Source organism: Argopecten irradians, chromosome 6, assembly GCF_041381155.1.
Source record: "Argopecten irradians isolate NY chromosome 6, Ai_NY, whole genome shotgun sequence".
NCBI lineage: Eukaryota > Metazoa > Mollusca > Bivalvia > Pectinida > Pectinidae > Argopecten > Argopecten irradians.
The window spans coordinates 46,414,704-46,431,288 of record NC_091139.1 but is presented as its reverse complement, the minus strand read 5'-3'; the positions used below and the strand labels follow the sequence as shown (position 1 = coordinate 46,431,288).

The window sequence follows — 16,585 nt, the reverse complement described above, 5'->3', positions numbered from 1 at the left end:
TTTTGTATGTAAACACGAAGAAATAAAAAAATATACGTATTAAATATATCCCACAGCATTATTATAGTAATCCCAGTCTTCATAAAAATGGGTGGCCTTATAGGTATTTGTAATATCCAATTATTGAAGAAGGTGTCTCTATTCATTAGAAAAATGATGGTATTTTTGTAGATGTGAATAAAAGCTATGATAGTAGTACGGTATAAGTATTAATTTCCAAATTAATTGTCCATATTTTAGTAATTGGTAATGATATATATTGTCCATCCTGCCACGTGCAGTTAAAAATGTAACTTGTATTTTTATAATCCATGTAACACATTTAAATGTGTCTGGGAGACTATAATAAAATTTTTGAAAGATATTTTGCTGTTGCCTTTAATTGTAAAATGCTGATTAAGTGTTATACATAATGATCTGCTTTTCAGGTTTGCTGAATTGATTTGATATACATAAAACGACTGATATCATATTCTGGTAATATTTGATGTACTTTGTTGCATGTAATTCCAGTATTTATTTATTTCTGCGTTTATATTCAATGTTTCTCCGTTTATATTCAATGTTTCTGCGTTTATATCAACACATTTCGTCGCTTACATCGAGCGGGGCGCGCCGAGCCGTGACGCAAGGTAAGCCTAGTACTATACATGTATACAGCATATATACGTTAGATCTACAATTTGAGTTTTTCGAGTAAATAGTTATTCTAGCTTTATGATGTAGATATTTTCAGTTTCAAAAACATTCCATTTACACCACTTCAAAACATTCAAACAAGCATATATCTAACTTGAGATGAGATAATCAGTCCAATTTGATAGCGATATCAAAATGATGTTCGGTCAGTCTGGACTGAGATTTAGATAGCATATGATGTAAATTTCAGTGTAATAAAAAAAAGTATAATGTAACACTATCTTTTTACTAGTAAAATCCCAAAATTTAGCATGAATATATCTAGAATCCGTGTTTTTATTTCATTCAAACTTCTGCTATAATGATATGATGCAAACACGGCACCGTTTTTGAGTAAATGTGATATTGGAGTTACAGTACCGAACTTATACCGAAAATAATATGTATATCTATATTGTTGCCTTTGAAACTTTATCCATAACGTTTACTAAAAAGCAGAAATACATCAATGGTATTTCTGATATATGTTCCTTTATTACAGTTTAAGTGTAGATTTAAATTCATTATTTCAAAATTATACTAAATCCTTAATAGTATATTCATTGTCGACCGTTTTGTATATCATACCGAGATTTAATAGTATGATATATGAACATTTATCGTATAATCCAAAAAGTAACCACATACAGTGTTCAAATGAAAATTGAAATTATTCGTATACAGGCGTTAAAAAATAGATATAATATCTTGTATCTTTTTAAAAATATACTAAGTGATCTTTAAATAAGTATATTTAGTGTGATAATGTTGTAACCCTTCTTGTATGACTATACATGTACATTAAGATTCGAAACGGTGAAAAATACATGCTTAGAATTTTTACTAATACCTTAAAATTACTGGAGATTGCTATATGCCACGATTCCGTAATTACAGTCTAGACTGGAATAATTTTTAAGGTTAAACCTTTAGTTGAGCTAGTTCTTAGAACCATTTTTGTTTCTGAATAAGTCACCTTCCATTTTTGTTTTACCTGTGTACGACATATATATATGTAATATATATTCCTAGGTATGATCAGGTATATTTTATTTCCATTTGCTTTTACATCTTCATTCTAAAAATGGAGGTGACAATAAAAAAAACTTTAGCATAGATGTACGGGGTTTCCATAATTCAAATCACAATCCAATTAACGGATGTCCTAACCTGATTGACAGTAAGACAATAGCAAATACCCGATATAGTCCACCGAATAGCAAATTGCCCGCGGCCAGGTAATTACAGGTGAGTTCGATGAATGGCGTTGTGTACAGGTAAACAACATCCTGGTCAAGGTATTACATAACCATCAAACCAAAGGCATGGCTAATTATATATCTATAATGTCGGTGTATCTACTAGTATATCGATTAAAAATTGAAAGCGACCGCACGGTCTGAAAAAATAGTTTGTTTTGCTTAATATCAATATTTAGATCTTTTATAATATCGAAAGTAAATTCTTTCTACCACATGTTGAAACGTTTTTACGGTATTGTAATAAATGTATCTCGATTTATTCGGTTAGCAACACACACAACACAATGTTTGTAATGATAAATCATCGGTGTGTACGTATGTCAAGCATCATATCCTTGATTCTTTAATCAAGAATTTCTTCAACTGTTACGTAAAATTTCATTCTACAGTCACAAACTTTGCAATTCACAATGTATCAAAGATACAGATTACAGGAAAATATTATTTAATTAAAGCGAATTCGTTGCTGAACTCCTCGACAAAAAATCGGAAACTTTTATTTCTGTGTGGATTTTCTTTTATAATTACACGAAGATACCTGCTATTAGAGCATAAATTAGAGTATATTCGAGACAAAGTTATTGTACGATTAACTTCACTCAAAAGTAATCATAAAAAAATCTTTGATCGGCTTTTCCTGTGACCGTCGATGTAAGTGATAGCACATCAGTTAAAGTACAGCAATAAGCCACGGACTATTGTGACGTCACACGGTTTAGGGCTAGAAAATATGCATAATCGGGCGGTCAGAAAATTTGACCTCGATATCGGCGGTTTACAGGTTAATCCGGTCGCGCGCGACACGGAGAGGTTTCTACACGGTCTAATAAAGCCATTTCCAGCATAAACTAAAAAATTATCATTTTTGACTACACAAATCCTTTAAATATATCACGGAATTATAAATGCTTATAAATCCTTGTATATATGTAATCGTGTTCCGTATTTTATTAACACTTTTTGAACTTGATTTAGGCCTAATAGTGATCGGACTAACGCACCATTTTATCATAATAAAAATGTAAATGTGTACAGATTACCGAGTACCCGGATGTACTGTTACATGAATCTCCTAAAAGTGCTGACTTGCAATATGGCGTGTGTGTCAATGATTATATATATATAAAGTCAAGTGAATGTATTATATATGCCAATTCATAAATACTTGGTACTGAAACCACCCCCATTTTGTATCCCAACATCGTCAAAAGTATCATCAAGGATTCATAAGTGAGAACTGTCTCTTTACCCTACTAAACACCACGCGTAACGCTAGACCAAGGACGTATATGAGTCTCACTTATAAATCCTTGGCTAGACGAACCGGGAAATCGAGTCCAACGAAACACCAATGTAAAGTTAATAAAATTTCACAACGTTTAGTACTTGCTTTAAGGACGGAAGATTTAGAAGATATGTCTTAAATTTTTGTTAAAAAAAAAACAACTCATGAAATGACGCTTCAGAAAGTAAGACGGTAACCCTCGCACCCACAAGCTACATCAAAGGCTGCGCCGGCGGATATTAACGGAAAATCAGTCGTCGCCCAACGTCACGGTCAGTACACAAACGCAAAAGCTCCTACGTCGTACTTGCCCAAAACCCAGCGTGACTTATTCACCTCACATACGTCCTTGGTATCATCAAGGATGTATTTTAGACAAAAATCCTTAGTATCATATTATCATCTTATTATAAGCGACCGCGGTGTGAAAAAGTGCTCACAGAAATTAGACATACACTACATATGACACTATGTATACTATGGTCTCATTAAAACTATTAGGTAGCTGCAGCTGTATGACTGTGTTTCTGGTGTTAAAAAGTGTATACAACTATCGTCGGCCATTTTTCTCACTTCGAGCTCCCCAAAATGCATACGCATCCCCTTCGTAACCCCGCAGGGTACCGCTAGCTAGCTCCTACCCGTGGTGTCAGGATGGCCCCAATAGGGCAAGCAATATAGCTAAATTTGTCCACGGCGTCCGTTATCTGTGGAGTTAATTAGTCGGATGACACGTGTGCGGTACACAGTACACCTGAGAGGTGTATCTATGGCGACAACATATAAGTAAATGTACAGGTAATATAATTCACCTGACAGAGAGAGAAGAACATATACTGGCAATAAGTTTTTTTTTTTTTTTTTTTTTGTAAAGTTCATTCTTTGTAAACCCCCATTAAAGTGTACTGGGTTAAAAAGGGTCTTCCCGAACTTCACTGACAATCTAGTCTCTGTCTTTCGTTGATTAGCATTTTGAGTATATAATTTTTAACAAATGTATAGCACAGTGATCGTTCATATGATATTTTATGTTTATCATAGTGACGTTGTGTATCGATTACGTCACGCACTAAATATAGCCTTGAAAAAATTGCTAGCCGTTGGTCGGTTTGTGTTGACACAATATTCCATGTAAATGTGTATTTTATGGTGTAATAAATAACATGCCAGCTATGATAACTCCCAGTAACTGGGTTTCGAAAGGTGTGCTCTTAAACTGTAAATTGTATGAAAATTCTGTTATTATGTGACCTTCTTATTAGTGCTTTATTCGATTCTTGCCATGACGGTTCATCAGGATATCTATTCAAACCTATATTATTTTCACTTTTGTGTCTCATTTTTAGAAATAAGATATGATGATTAATACAGACACCGGTATATCCCGATGTCATTTCCTATAACGAGTTGTACATAGATCTAACAAATATCCCCAGCTAACCAGTTGCTTTTAAAGACGTTTTTAATATTGTCCAGTGATAGTAATATTAGGAAAAAACCCTTTTAAAGATATTTTTAGGTGTAACGACGTCACGAGTATAAAAATGCATACTGAATCAGAAACGTATAAAAAATTAATGTATGTCGTTAAGTTTCAGATTCAATAAGTTAATCGACAAAGAAATAATGATTTTAAAAAATTCGTTGAAACCTCACTATCATTATGTGTAAACTGGAATATGAAGAAATGTACACGTTTTATCATTTAACCAATCGATGAATACAGCTCCCTATACTACTCTCCTTATGGTCGTATCCAGAGTACCTCTCTTTGACGACACAAAAGAAATCATACATGACCAAGCTAAGTTTGCTTCGTTGTAATAACATAGGCCTGGGCATGGCCTCGTAATTAGGGTAGTAGTAAAAACCTTTACCATAACACTGACTAATTAGCAAAGACAGTATATCACCATTGTTTATTTAAGTCAAACATGTAATTATGTAATATCAAATAAAAAAAAACAATTTGTGAGAAAGAGTGATCCTTTTAATGAATACAATTTCATATCGCAAACCTCAATAAGATATAATTATGCATTTACGGCATCATGCTAAACATCAAGCCCTGCAAAGCGAAAGTCTCGCCAAACGAGACTTGGAAAGTCTCAACGAGACTTTAGAATCTCGCATCCCGCGAGATCTTCAGTTTTAAAAATGGCTTCATGCTAGCTGCAGTGCACGTTTGCAAGAAGTATTATGGCAAATTCTATAGGTGTTTCTTACGTCGAACCCACCCACAATGTGGAGTCGGGGGACGATAGGGATACCGGGCTTGACCCGGACTCCCGACGTGCCGGCGTACGTGGCCGATGTAGAGTTAGAGAGACCAGACACTCCTCTCCTATGTCTCAACCACGTGGTCGGAAAAGGGACAGGCACTATGGTGACCGTTCTTCTCTTTCTGATGATCGGGGAAAAGTAAGATCTTCTAGATATGATCGTTTTAAATGTTCTCGATCCCCATCTCATTCCAGAGATGTTTCTGATCGATCCCGTTCTCGGTCTAAAGATCGTTCTGTTTCACGAGGTCCTAGCGGGGGCGAATCGTCGTATTCGTATACTAGACATAGTAGTGAGGACGAGTCGTCCAAGTCGTCCATCTCGTCTCGGCGTAGTTCTAGCCTAAGTCCACCACGTAAACGAAAGAAAGCTAAACGTAATAGCAGTGACTCTCGTTCCAATTACGTCCGTTTTGAGGTGGCTGACACGGAAAGTGAGAAACCAGAACTACCATCAGATATGGCAAATTATGTAATGAACAAATTTACATCGTTCATTCCAGAGAAAATTTTAATGGATAAGATTCTGGACAAATATCCAGTGCCAAAGAACATTTCTGTTGGGGCACACAAGGTTGACTCTTATGTGCCAGAAATTTTTCAGTCAGTAAATCGCTCGTATGGTAAGGCGTATGATCAAAACTTATCTTCAATTCAGACACGGGTTGGTAGCGTGATGGGACCCCTCTCAAAATTGTGGGTCGATATTGATGGTGTGCGCTCAGGTGAGACAGACAAGAAATTAGATCTGTTTTCATGTCTAGAACTGGTAGAAAAGACTATAACATTAGTTGGTCAAGCATTCAATGCTACTACCTATCACAGGCGGATGAATATCCTATACAACCTCACTAAGGACGTTAAGAAGTCCAAACACTTGTTGAAAGAAAACAGTGACAGGTTAACATCGGACAGTAAAATTTTTGGGAAAAAATTCTACAAGGCATTGGTTAAATCTTCAGCCATTTCCCGGGAGTCACGTGAGATTTCCAAGGAATTAGCAGCCAAGTCTAAATCCAGCCTAGACCGCTCTAGGTCTACGAACACTCAGAGGGACCAGGCTAAACCATACAATAAGCCCTTTCAGAAGAAGGCCCCATTTCGAGGAGGAGGAAGTGGTGGCCGATCCAACTCTTTCCGGGGACGCAGAGGAGCCCAAAAATCCTATAAAGGTAGGTTTATTACCTTCATTACAGGTAAACAAAAATCTAGACGCAATACCTCAGACTCTGTTAAAAGTACCGAACGAACCTCCAGCCGAGTTCAGCTCGGATTTAAACCTCGTTCATCTAGAAATAAAGTCACTTTCTTTTCGGCGAATGATCATAAACAAACCAGTAGGGGGTCGTTTAAGACATTTCATAGACAACTGGAAAGTTATCACTCAGGACCCTCAGGTTCTGGAAATGGTACAAGGGATAAAAATTCCGCTGGTCAAAGAACCCTTTCAAAATCGGATCCCATCATCATGGGTGGAGGGTCAGGACGCACATTTGATAGAGTCAGAGGTACAAACCATGTTGGAGAAAGAACGTGATTGTCAAATCGTTTCATTGCACGGGTCAGTTTCTAAGCCCTGTATTCTTGGTTCCAAAGAAGGACGGGGGAAATCGTCCAGTAATAAATCTGAAGAGACTGAACTCGTGTGTGGAGTATCAGCATTTTCAGATGGAGGGGGTACAGTCTCTAAAGACACTGATTCAGAAGGACGATTTCATGGTAAAACTAGACCTAAAGGACGCTTACTTCACAGTACCGGTCCATCCAACTCATCAGAAATTTCTGAAGTTTCTTTGGGGGGACCAAATATACATGTTTGTGGCAATGCCCTTTGGGCTAGCTCCAGGCCCTCGGTTCTTCACCAAACTGATGAAACCAGTGGTAGCCCTCATGAGAAGGATAGGTGTCCGAATGGTAATTTACTTGGACGACATGATTCTTATGAACCAATCCAAGGAAAAGCTCCTGATGGACATACACTCTCTGAAATTCCTGTTGGACCAACTCGGATTTCTGATAAACACAGAGAAATCAGTTTGGATCCCTACTCACGAGATAGAATTTTTAGGCTATCTAGTCAACTCAATGGAAATGACATTGTCACTACCTCAAAGGAAGGTGTCAAAGGTCATCGACAAGTGTCGTCATTTGTTGACAAACAAAATAGTCACAGTGAGGGAGATGTCAGAGACTTTGGGTCACATGACCTCGACCTTGCAAGCGGTGGCTCCCGCCCCTCTGCATTACAGACATCTTCAAATGTCCCAAATCCAGACCTTCCTATTGGACAAATCTTACCAAGGGTTAGTAACTCTCTCCTCGGATTGTCTGGGGGAGTTGAGATGGTGGATCTGTCAGATGGAGAGTTGGAATGGGAAGGCTATTATAAATGCAGGCCCGGATCTGATCATAGAGACGGACGCCTCAAAAAAAGGGTGGGGGGCGGCGTCAGGTACCAGCAGGGTTCAGGGCCTATGGACTTCGGAGGAGAGGACATGTCATATCAATGTGCTGGAACTGAAGGCAGCACTATTAGCCCTGAGATCCTACACAAAGGAAAATTCCCCAAGTCATGTTCATCTGAGACTAGACAATCGGACAGCGGTAGCATATATACAAAAGATGGGGGGGACCAAATCTCGCCAGCTACTGTTGCTGACCAAGGATTTATGGGATTACTGTCTGAAAAAGGGAATGTATCTGACAGCAGAGTACCTTCCAGGCAGTTTGAACACGGAGGCGGATTGGCAATCTCGCAACTTCCAGGACAGCAGCGACTGGCACTTGAAGGAAGAGGTGTTCAAGGCTCTAAACCGTCTCATGGGTCCATTCAAGCTCGACTTGTTTGCGAGTCGGCACAATCACCAAATGTCCAGGTATGTGAGCTGGCGCTCAGACCCATACGCAGTCCAATCGGATGCCTTCCAAATGAGGTGGACAGAGGAGGGTTTGTACCTATTCCCTCCGTTCTCCATGATATCGAGGTGTCTAATGAAAGTACAATTGGAGAAGGCCACTGTAGTGCTGATAGCGCCGACGTGGCAATCTCGTCCATGGTACCCGTCTCTGCTGGGCATGCTAGTGGAGACTCCGGTGTTACTACCCCCGTACAAGGACCTCCTAACGTCGGTAACAGGAGAGTCCCACCCGCTATTAATCCAGAACAATTTCAGGTTAGCGGCGTGGAAAATCTCCGGAGACAGGATGTTGGTAGAGGAGTTTCGGAAGAAGCTGCCAATATCTTGGCAGAGTTCTCATGGAGGAAAGGCACTAACACTGCTTACAACAGCTGTTGGCGTCAGTGGTGTTGCTGGTGCAATAGAAAACAGTTTGATCCATTTCGGACCCCTGTGGTAAACGTTGTTAACTACCTATCTGAATGTTTCGAGAAGGGAGATAAATACAGGACCCTCAACTCTCGGAGATCTGCTATTTCAGCATTTCACGAGATTGTTGACGGAACTAAGGTGGGTCAGCATGACCTTGTAAAGCGTTTCTTAAATGCCACCTTTAATGCTAGACCTCCACAACCTAGGTATATGGGCACATGGAATGTTGATATGGTATTGGGTTTTCTTGATCTCGAATCAATGTCTGTTCTTTCAGATAAGATGTTGACATTGAAGGTCAGTATGCTATTGGCCTTAACATCAGCGAGTCGAGTTTCTGAGCTTTGCGCTCTAGACACAAAGTTCATGTCGGATACAGGTTCCAAATTTACTTTCAAGTTAGCCAAACTTACAAAGTCTCGTCGTGTTGGAGACTCCCCTATTGAGGTTGTGTTTCAAGCCTATGTAGAAAACCCCAATTTGTGTGTAGTACAGACTCTCAGAGAATATCTGAAGAGGTCCGAGTCTTGGAGAAATCGTGACGCTACTAGTCGAACCCAGATTCTACTTAGTTACGTAGAGCCACACAAACCTGTTGTCTCGTGTACAGTTGCGGGCTGGTTAGTTTCCCTGTTAGGTTTGGCTGGTGTTGACACTGACAAGTTCAAGGCACACTCTACCCGTAGTGCCTCTACTTCAAAAGCTCGGGCAATGGGACTATCTTGCCAGGAAATAATGGAGAGAGGCCACTGGTCAAAAGTCTCCACGTTCAGGAGACATTATTTGAGGGAATCTTCTGATCTATCGAGTAAAGATAACTTTCAGAAAGCAGTGTTATCTGTAGGTTAGTACAGATGTATGCTTTAAACATGCATAATTATATCTTATTGAGGTTTGCGATATGAAATTGAGAATTTCATCAGTGCATGTAATGCACACAATGAAATTAGAATTTCATGAGCAAACCGAAATAAGATATAATTCCCAGGACCCTTACCCACCCTCTTTCTTGCTTACAAAGTTATCTTTGTATTGGTTTTGGTTTATTATAAGAAATGAGTTGTTTAGTATACATGGAATGACTTAATGTACATGATGTCCTTTCTATACACACGCATGAGCAAAGTTGGCTTGCGTTCCATATAAGTTCCCCTTTTTCTATGTTACAGGAGGGAAGAGCGCAGGTGATGTCTAGACAGACAAAGAGGACTGGTTAGACGAGTCGACAGACCGATGTCCGTCCATGGATTTTTGAAATTTAAATGGAATTTTGATGTTAGATGCAATAAATATTGCAGTGTTTAATGTTTCTCTTTGTTAACGTTTTCCTTTACTATCATTCTTCCATTTTTAAAACTGAAGATCTCGCGGGATGCGAGATTCTAAAGTCTCGTTGAGACTTTCCAAGTCTCGTTTGGCGAGACTTTCGCTTTGCAGGGCTTGATGTTTAGCATGATGCCGTAAATGCATAATTATATCTTATTTCGGTTTGCTCATGAAATTCTAATTTCATTGTGTGCATTACATGCACTGATGAAATTCTCAATTAAACTGGTAACGTTTCTACAAATTTTGCAAACATTAATTTTATAGTCTTTGTCATTCCGACAAAAAATATCAGTGGCCAAGGCTATAAATACTCCCTCACACAATCCTTATAGTATCATACAACATGAATACCTTTCAAGAAGCAACCTACCGATACCTGTCCAGCGACACTAAGAAGACCTGCATCCTCGGTCACAGCTTTATCAGACGCCTCATCGCCTGATGGAGAAAAGAAGAAATACCACTACCCAATTGGTCATTCCATGCCTTCGGACGAGGTGGTTTGAAGCTTCGACAGCTGAGAGACATCGTACTAGCCGAAGATTTTTCCATCTATCACTCCGTCTTTGTACAGATAGAAAATGACATCGCTGACCAGTCAACGGCCCGTACAATTGGACTTCTTCAAGAAATCCATCAACTGTTTATCGCCCAGGGTGTAGAAGTGGTGATGTTCGGCGAGCTTTTTCCGAGACACGATCGCAAATTCAACAAGCCGCATCACTTATCAACAGAATGATGAAGAAAACAACACCCTGACATCATTTGCCAACACGACAGAGACTTGTTGAAGACAACCTCAATCCGAGCTAAAGATGGTACACACCTGAAACCGTCGGCGGAAGTTGCTTTCTCCAACAGCATTGACCGGGCCATCAGACACATGAGGGCTTGATCTTATAATCAGCCAATCCTTTATAAAAAAAAAAGCCATTTTCATGGCTACCCAAATATCACAAAAAGACCCATGAACACTCGAAAATACGCATTTATATATTACGAATTATATATCTTTAGCATGAATAAAAAACAACTGAAAATTGACACGTGTATACTATTTATAATTCTATGATAAATAATTGACGAATACTTCTTAAAACTAAACATGTATTTAATCAGAAACATATATGTATAATTGTTTCTGACAATATGAATTAAATTTTATCGTATTAGTTCACCAGTTAAGTTTGGCCTCTATACTGGCATTACGTGCAACAAAGTACATCAAATAATTACCAGAATATGATATCGGTCGTTTAATGTATATCAAATCAATTCAGCAAACCTGAAAAGCAGATCATTATGTATAACACTTAATCAGCATTTTACAATTAAAGGCAACAGCAAAACGTCTGTAAATAACAAATATTTATTCATTTTATGGAAAACGATCTTATTTTAATATCGTCAACAATTCAAATTTGTGAGAAGAATATACATACATGTAATTGCACATAATCAAACACATAATTTGTTTGTCATAGTTAATCTCCGTGTACATTTGTTACCGCTCATATCGGAACTCTTCCGAAAAAAAGATGCAAAATGCATAGCTCAAATGACGAGACGCGGGAAAGAAAACAACAAAATATACATGTAGGAGAATATGATAATTATGGTATATGTATTTTGAAAGGGGAAAAGAGAATTGTAAACATCATTGTTTTTCAGGTACAATCGGCTGGCGGCTGTACGTACTGTAAGTCTCGTTTCACAAGGTAAAGTTTACCCGTGTAAGCCGTGTGCTCGGCCGTCACGGCTCGGCGTGCCCGCTCGATGTAAGCTACGAAATGTGTTAATATTAGCGCAGAAACATTGAATATAAACGCAGAAACATTGAATATAAACGCAGAAATAAATAAATACTGGAATTACGTGCCACAAAGTACATCAAATATTACCAGAATATGATATCGGTCGTTTAATGTATATCAAATCAATTCAGCAAACCTGAAAAGCAGATCATTATGTATAACACTTAATCAGCATTTTACAATTAAAGGCAACAGCAAAATATCTTTCAAAACGTCTGTAAATAACAAATATTTATTTATTTTATGGAAAACGATCTTATTTAAATATCGTCAACAATTCAAATTTGTGAGAAGAATATACATACATGTAATTGCACATAATCAAACACATAATTTGTTTGTCATAGTGAATCCCCGTGTATATACACATATTTTACACATAACCTAGACAGTAATTCATTTGTTACCGCTCGTATTGGAACTCTTCCGAAAAAAGGTGCAAAATGCATAGCTCAAATGACGAGACGCGGGAAAGAAAACAACAAAAATAGGAGAATGGGATAATGAGGATATATGTATTTTAAAGGGGAAAAGAGAATTGTAAACATAATTATTTTACAGGTACAATCGGCTGGCAGCTGTAGGTACTGTAAGTCTCGTTTCACAAGGTAAAGTTTACCTGTGTAAGCCGTGTGCTCGGCCGTCACGGCTCGGCGCGCCCGCTCGATGTAAGCGACGAAATGTGTTAATATTAGCGCACAAACATTGAATATAAACGCAGAAACACTGAATATAAACGCAGAAACTCTTAATTCTATCGCCGAATCTGTTAATTTCACCGTCGCATCGGAAAAGTTTGTCGATTCCCAACCTCCGACAATGTAGCAATAAATAGCCATGCACGTAACGAAATTGGGTAATTGTGACTGATACCCTCTGTTATTCGGCCGTCAGCCGTCACGATCCACGGCGGACAGAAAAATACTTAATTTTACGGCAGAAATACTTAATTTTATTGATCGAATTGGAATTCTGAGGAAAAGTCTTAATATAAAGGGTTAATACTGAATAAAAAAGCACATATGTTAATCCTGCCGAAACTTGTTAAAAATTAAGTATTCTGCCGTTATTCTAACAAGTTTCGGCAAGATTAACACATTTTGGGTTACCAGTGTTATATCACCTACAAATAGGTAAACAAAACCCTCACCTGTAAAACTATATGGGACTTTTTTTTTTTAGCAAAAAAACATGTCAACTCCTCTAAGTTGTCATTTAGATGTTTCTCAAAATAAAATTCCAACGCAAGTGAATATAAATCCAAAAATAATCCGTCCACATATCTCCACGTATATCATCGTACCCGACGCACTCAACTGACCATATACACGTGACTACGTACCTGACCCGAACGAGGGACAACTATCAAGGACACACACATGTCGTTGAACATGTACATGTAAAAAGTGTATATTGAAGTGTTTTATTAGTTCGTATTGGACATATGTTGGGATATAGCTGACAACACATTCATCTATTACTTCAATGAAATATTGTCAGGTGAGTGCAGTGTTTATTTTCAATTTGACATTGTTATTTGCAATATCGGGGCATATGTATCTGAGACAAGATATGTTTAGAATGATACACGTGTGTCAAGTGTCCCGTGCTTTATATAGGGGGTTGGCCAGTGAAGGTTACTAAGCAGAGCAAAAGAAAAATGGCTGCCACTTCCTTAGATACCACACTGTCATAACTAGGGGATGTCTCAGAAACAATTTTTGAAAAAAAAAAAATTTCGTTAATATTTTTTTTTAATTTCAACTGCACGTTTTTAACTGGCATTGTCAGCTTTAAGACTTGGATAATGAGAATTCCTATAACCTTAAAACTTGGATCATGAGAATTCCTTTAACCTTAAGACTTGGATAATGAGAATTCCTTTAACCTTAAGACTTGGATAATGAGAATTCCTATAACCTTAAGACTTGGATAATGAGAATTCCTTTAACCTTAAGACTTGGATAATGAGAATTCCTATAACCTTAAGGCTTGGATCATGAGAATTCCTTTAACATTAAGACTTGGATCATGAGAATTCCTATAACCTTAAGACTTGGATCATGAGAATTCCTTTAACCTTAAGGCTTGAATAATGAGAATGCCTTTAACCTTAAGACTTGAATAATGAGAATGCCTTTAACCTTAAGACTTGGATCATGAGAATTCCTTTAACCTTAAGACTTGGATAATGAGAATGCCTTTAACCTTAAGACTTGAATAATGAGAATGCCTTTAACCTTAAGACTTGGATAATGAGAATTCCTATAACCTTAAAACTTGGATCATGAGAATTCCTTTAACCTTAAGACTTGAATAATGAGAATTCCTTTAACCTTAAGACTTGGATCATGAGAATTCCTATAACCTTAAGACTTGGATCATGAGAATTCCTATAACCTTAAGACTTGGATCATGAGAATTCCTATAACCTTAAGACTTGGATTATGAGAATTCCTTTAACCTTAAGACTTGAATAATGAGAATTCCTTTAACCTTAAGACTTGTGGATAGTGAGAATTCCTTTAACCTTAAGACTTGGATAATGAGAATTCCTTTAACCTTAAAACTTGGATCATGAGAATTCCTATAACCTTAAGACTTGGATCATGAGAATTCCTATAACCTTAAGACTTGGATTATGAGAATTCCTTTAACCTTAAGACTTGAATAATGAGAATTCCTTTAACCTTAAGACTTGTGGATAGTGAGAATTCCTTTAACCTTAAGACTTGGATAATGAGAATTCCTTTAACCATAAGACTTGGATCATGAGAATTCCTTTAACCATAAGACTTGGATAATGAGAATTCCTATAACCTTAAGGCAAGCTAATGCGAGATTGTGTTATTTGTAGTATCACACTTTATCTGAGACAACAAAACAGTATGATTGTGGGGTCCAGCTTCAGGAGTTTGTCAAACGTTTACCTGTCAACTCCAGTAATACTACCAACACAGAACCGTTACACATTTGAACCTTTCCACACTACAAGGTCAGTTGTTTTAAATATAGCCATTGTGCTATCAATATAGTTTAATCCTGTCATTCCACCCTTCATTCCTTGGGTTATATATTCAACTGAGTGAAGCAGTGGTTCTAGTACCAAAAAATAAATCATGATGACTGCCATTTTGATCAACAACAAGAAAAGAGATTATTTCAGTATTATCTTGTGCCCTACTTGGTTTCATGTTACGGTAATGAGTTCAAGTGAATTTGTGTTAAGTGCAAAAAAAGGTCAAATATATTGAGTTTTCACTTACATTAAAAATAATCAGAGAGTTTATTTTGATGATTTGTCTTGTTCAATATATGTGTATCTCAGGATAAATGATTTTCTGATTTATACTCAAATTTATCGTCTTCATGTAAAACATTTATCGTCTTCATGTAAATACATGTATAAAAAATCTTTGATATATTACAGGGAAAATGAAAGTAGGAAAACAAGTACACAATCAATAGGGTCTGCATCCTCAGGACCTCATTCACAAGAAGGCTCACCTCAGCTAGCTTCCCCTCGCAAAGGTAAGTAAACTGGCCAGGGCTTTATTACATTGATTGTTCCTTCACTAAGGTATGTAGACCCTGTTAGGGGCCTAAATCACAAGAGGGCTCATTCCTGTAACCAGTGATCATATTTCAGACTGAACTTTTACCCTGTAGTAACCTGTGTTTATATTACAGACTAGTACCGTGCCCCTTTGATAGCTACTGTTTTTATTACAGACCGGTACCGTGCCCCTGTGAAGGCGTGGAGTCCAGGCCTGGTGATGGGTAGTGACACAGATAGTGCCAGTGGTAGCAGTAAATCTGTTGACTCGTCTCCTAGTAGCAGTCCCCACCCCAATAGTCACAGGAAACTTGTGACCTCGGGGTCCATGGACGGCCTAGACGAGAGGGACGACACTGATCAACACAGTAAGAGTTCTCTCTCCTGTTACATTTGATAAAACGATCTGATGGAGACGCAATAATTGTGTAATGAGATGAGTACAATAATTAAGAAATGAATAATGGAAGGTAATTAACAAGGTTTAAAAAGTAGGCTTGAATTTGATTATACTTTAAGTTTAAGTATTCATGTTCCATATTAAAATGCAGTTGAACCTTGTTTCCTCGATCTGATATTAATGTGCTCAGTTTATTGAAGAGTTTCGTTCAGGCTTCACATTAACAGTTCATCTCCTTTAACCTGAATGTATGGAAGTTTATATTAGTAATAGTATTGCTGGTTTGATTGTAGATTTACTGTCACTACCTGGAGCTGATGGTGGAGACCTCAGAGGTATACTAAAGGTACGCCTCATCAAATGTCAATCAAAATATGGACTTTATCCTCAGTCTGCTGTTATTTCAATATTCATCAGAGCAGCGTTAGAAAATTCAGGAAAAGAGGCATGCTTGTCATGTTGATGTCACAATAATGTTGTGTAATGCTTTATGTCTAAGTTAAACAAAAGTTGAAAGTTTAAACATTCAGGTGCTATATAATATTTAATACTTACCAATGTGAATGCACTCTGGCTTTAAATAAATAAATGTATCATAATTGGCTAATTGTTAGAAATATCTACCTGTCTATAAACATTGAATTAGGCTG

General features: G+C 37.6%; 2 protein-coding genes across 2 annotated transcripts in view; both read left to right on the top strand.

Moving 5' to 3' along the window:
• The window catches only part of LOC138326563 (rho GTPase-activating protein 45-like), a 61,683-nt gene extending 45,382 nt beyond the window's left edge, over nucleotides 1–16,301 (top strand). Inside the window, exons 16-19 of the mRNA XM_069272660.1 lie at nucleotides 14,837–14,974; nucleotides 15,410–15,510; nucleotides 15,712–15,903; nucleotides 16,229–16,301. Of these exons, the coding sequence (XP_069128761.1) occupies nucleotides 14,837–14,956 (120 nt within the window). The 3' untranslated portion in view covers nucleotides 14,957–14,974; nucleotides 15,410–15,510; nucleotides 15,712–15,903; nucleotides 16,229–16,301. The remainder of the gene's footprint in view (nucleotides 1–14,836; nucleotides 14,975–15,409; nucleotides 15,511–15,711; nucleotides 15,904–16,228) is intronic.
• On the top strand, nucleotides 5,425–10,145 carry LOC138326124 (serine/threonine-protein kinase fray2-like). Its single transcript, XM_069272257.1, has 2 exons — nucleotides 5,425–6,679; nucleotides 10,006–10,145. Exons 1-2 carry the CDS (start codon nucleotides 5,425–5,427, stop codon nucleotides 10,029–10,031), a joined length of 1,281 nt encoding a protein of 426 aa, XP_069128358.1. The 3' UTR covers nucleotides 10,032–10,145.
• Nucleotides 16,302–16,585: the final 284 nt, after the last annotated feature.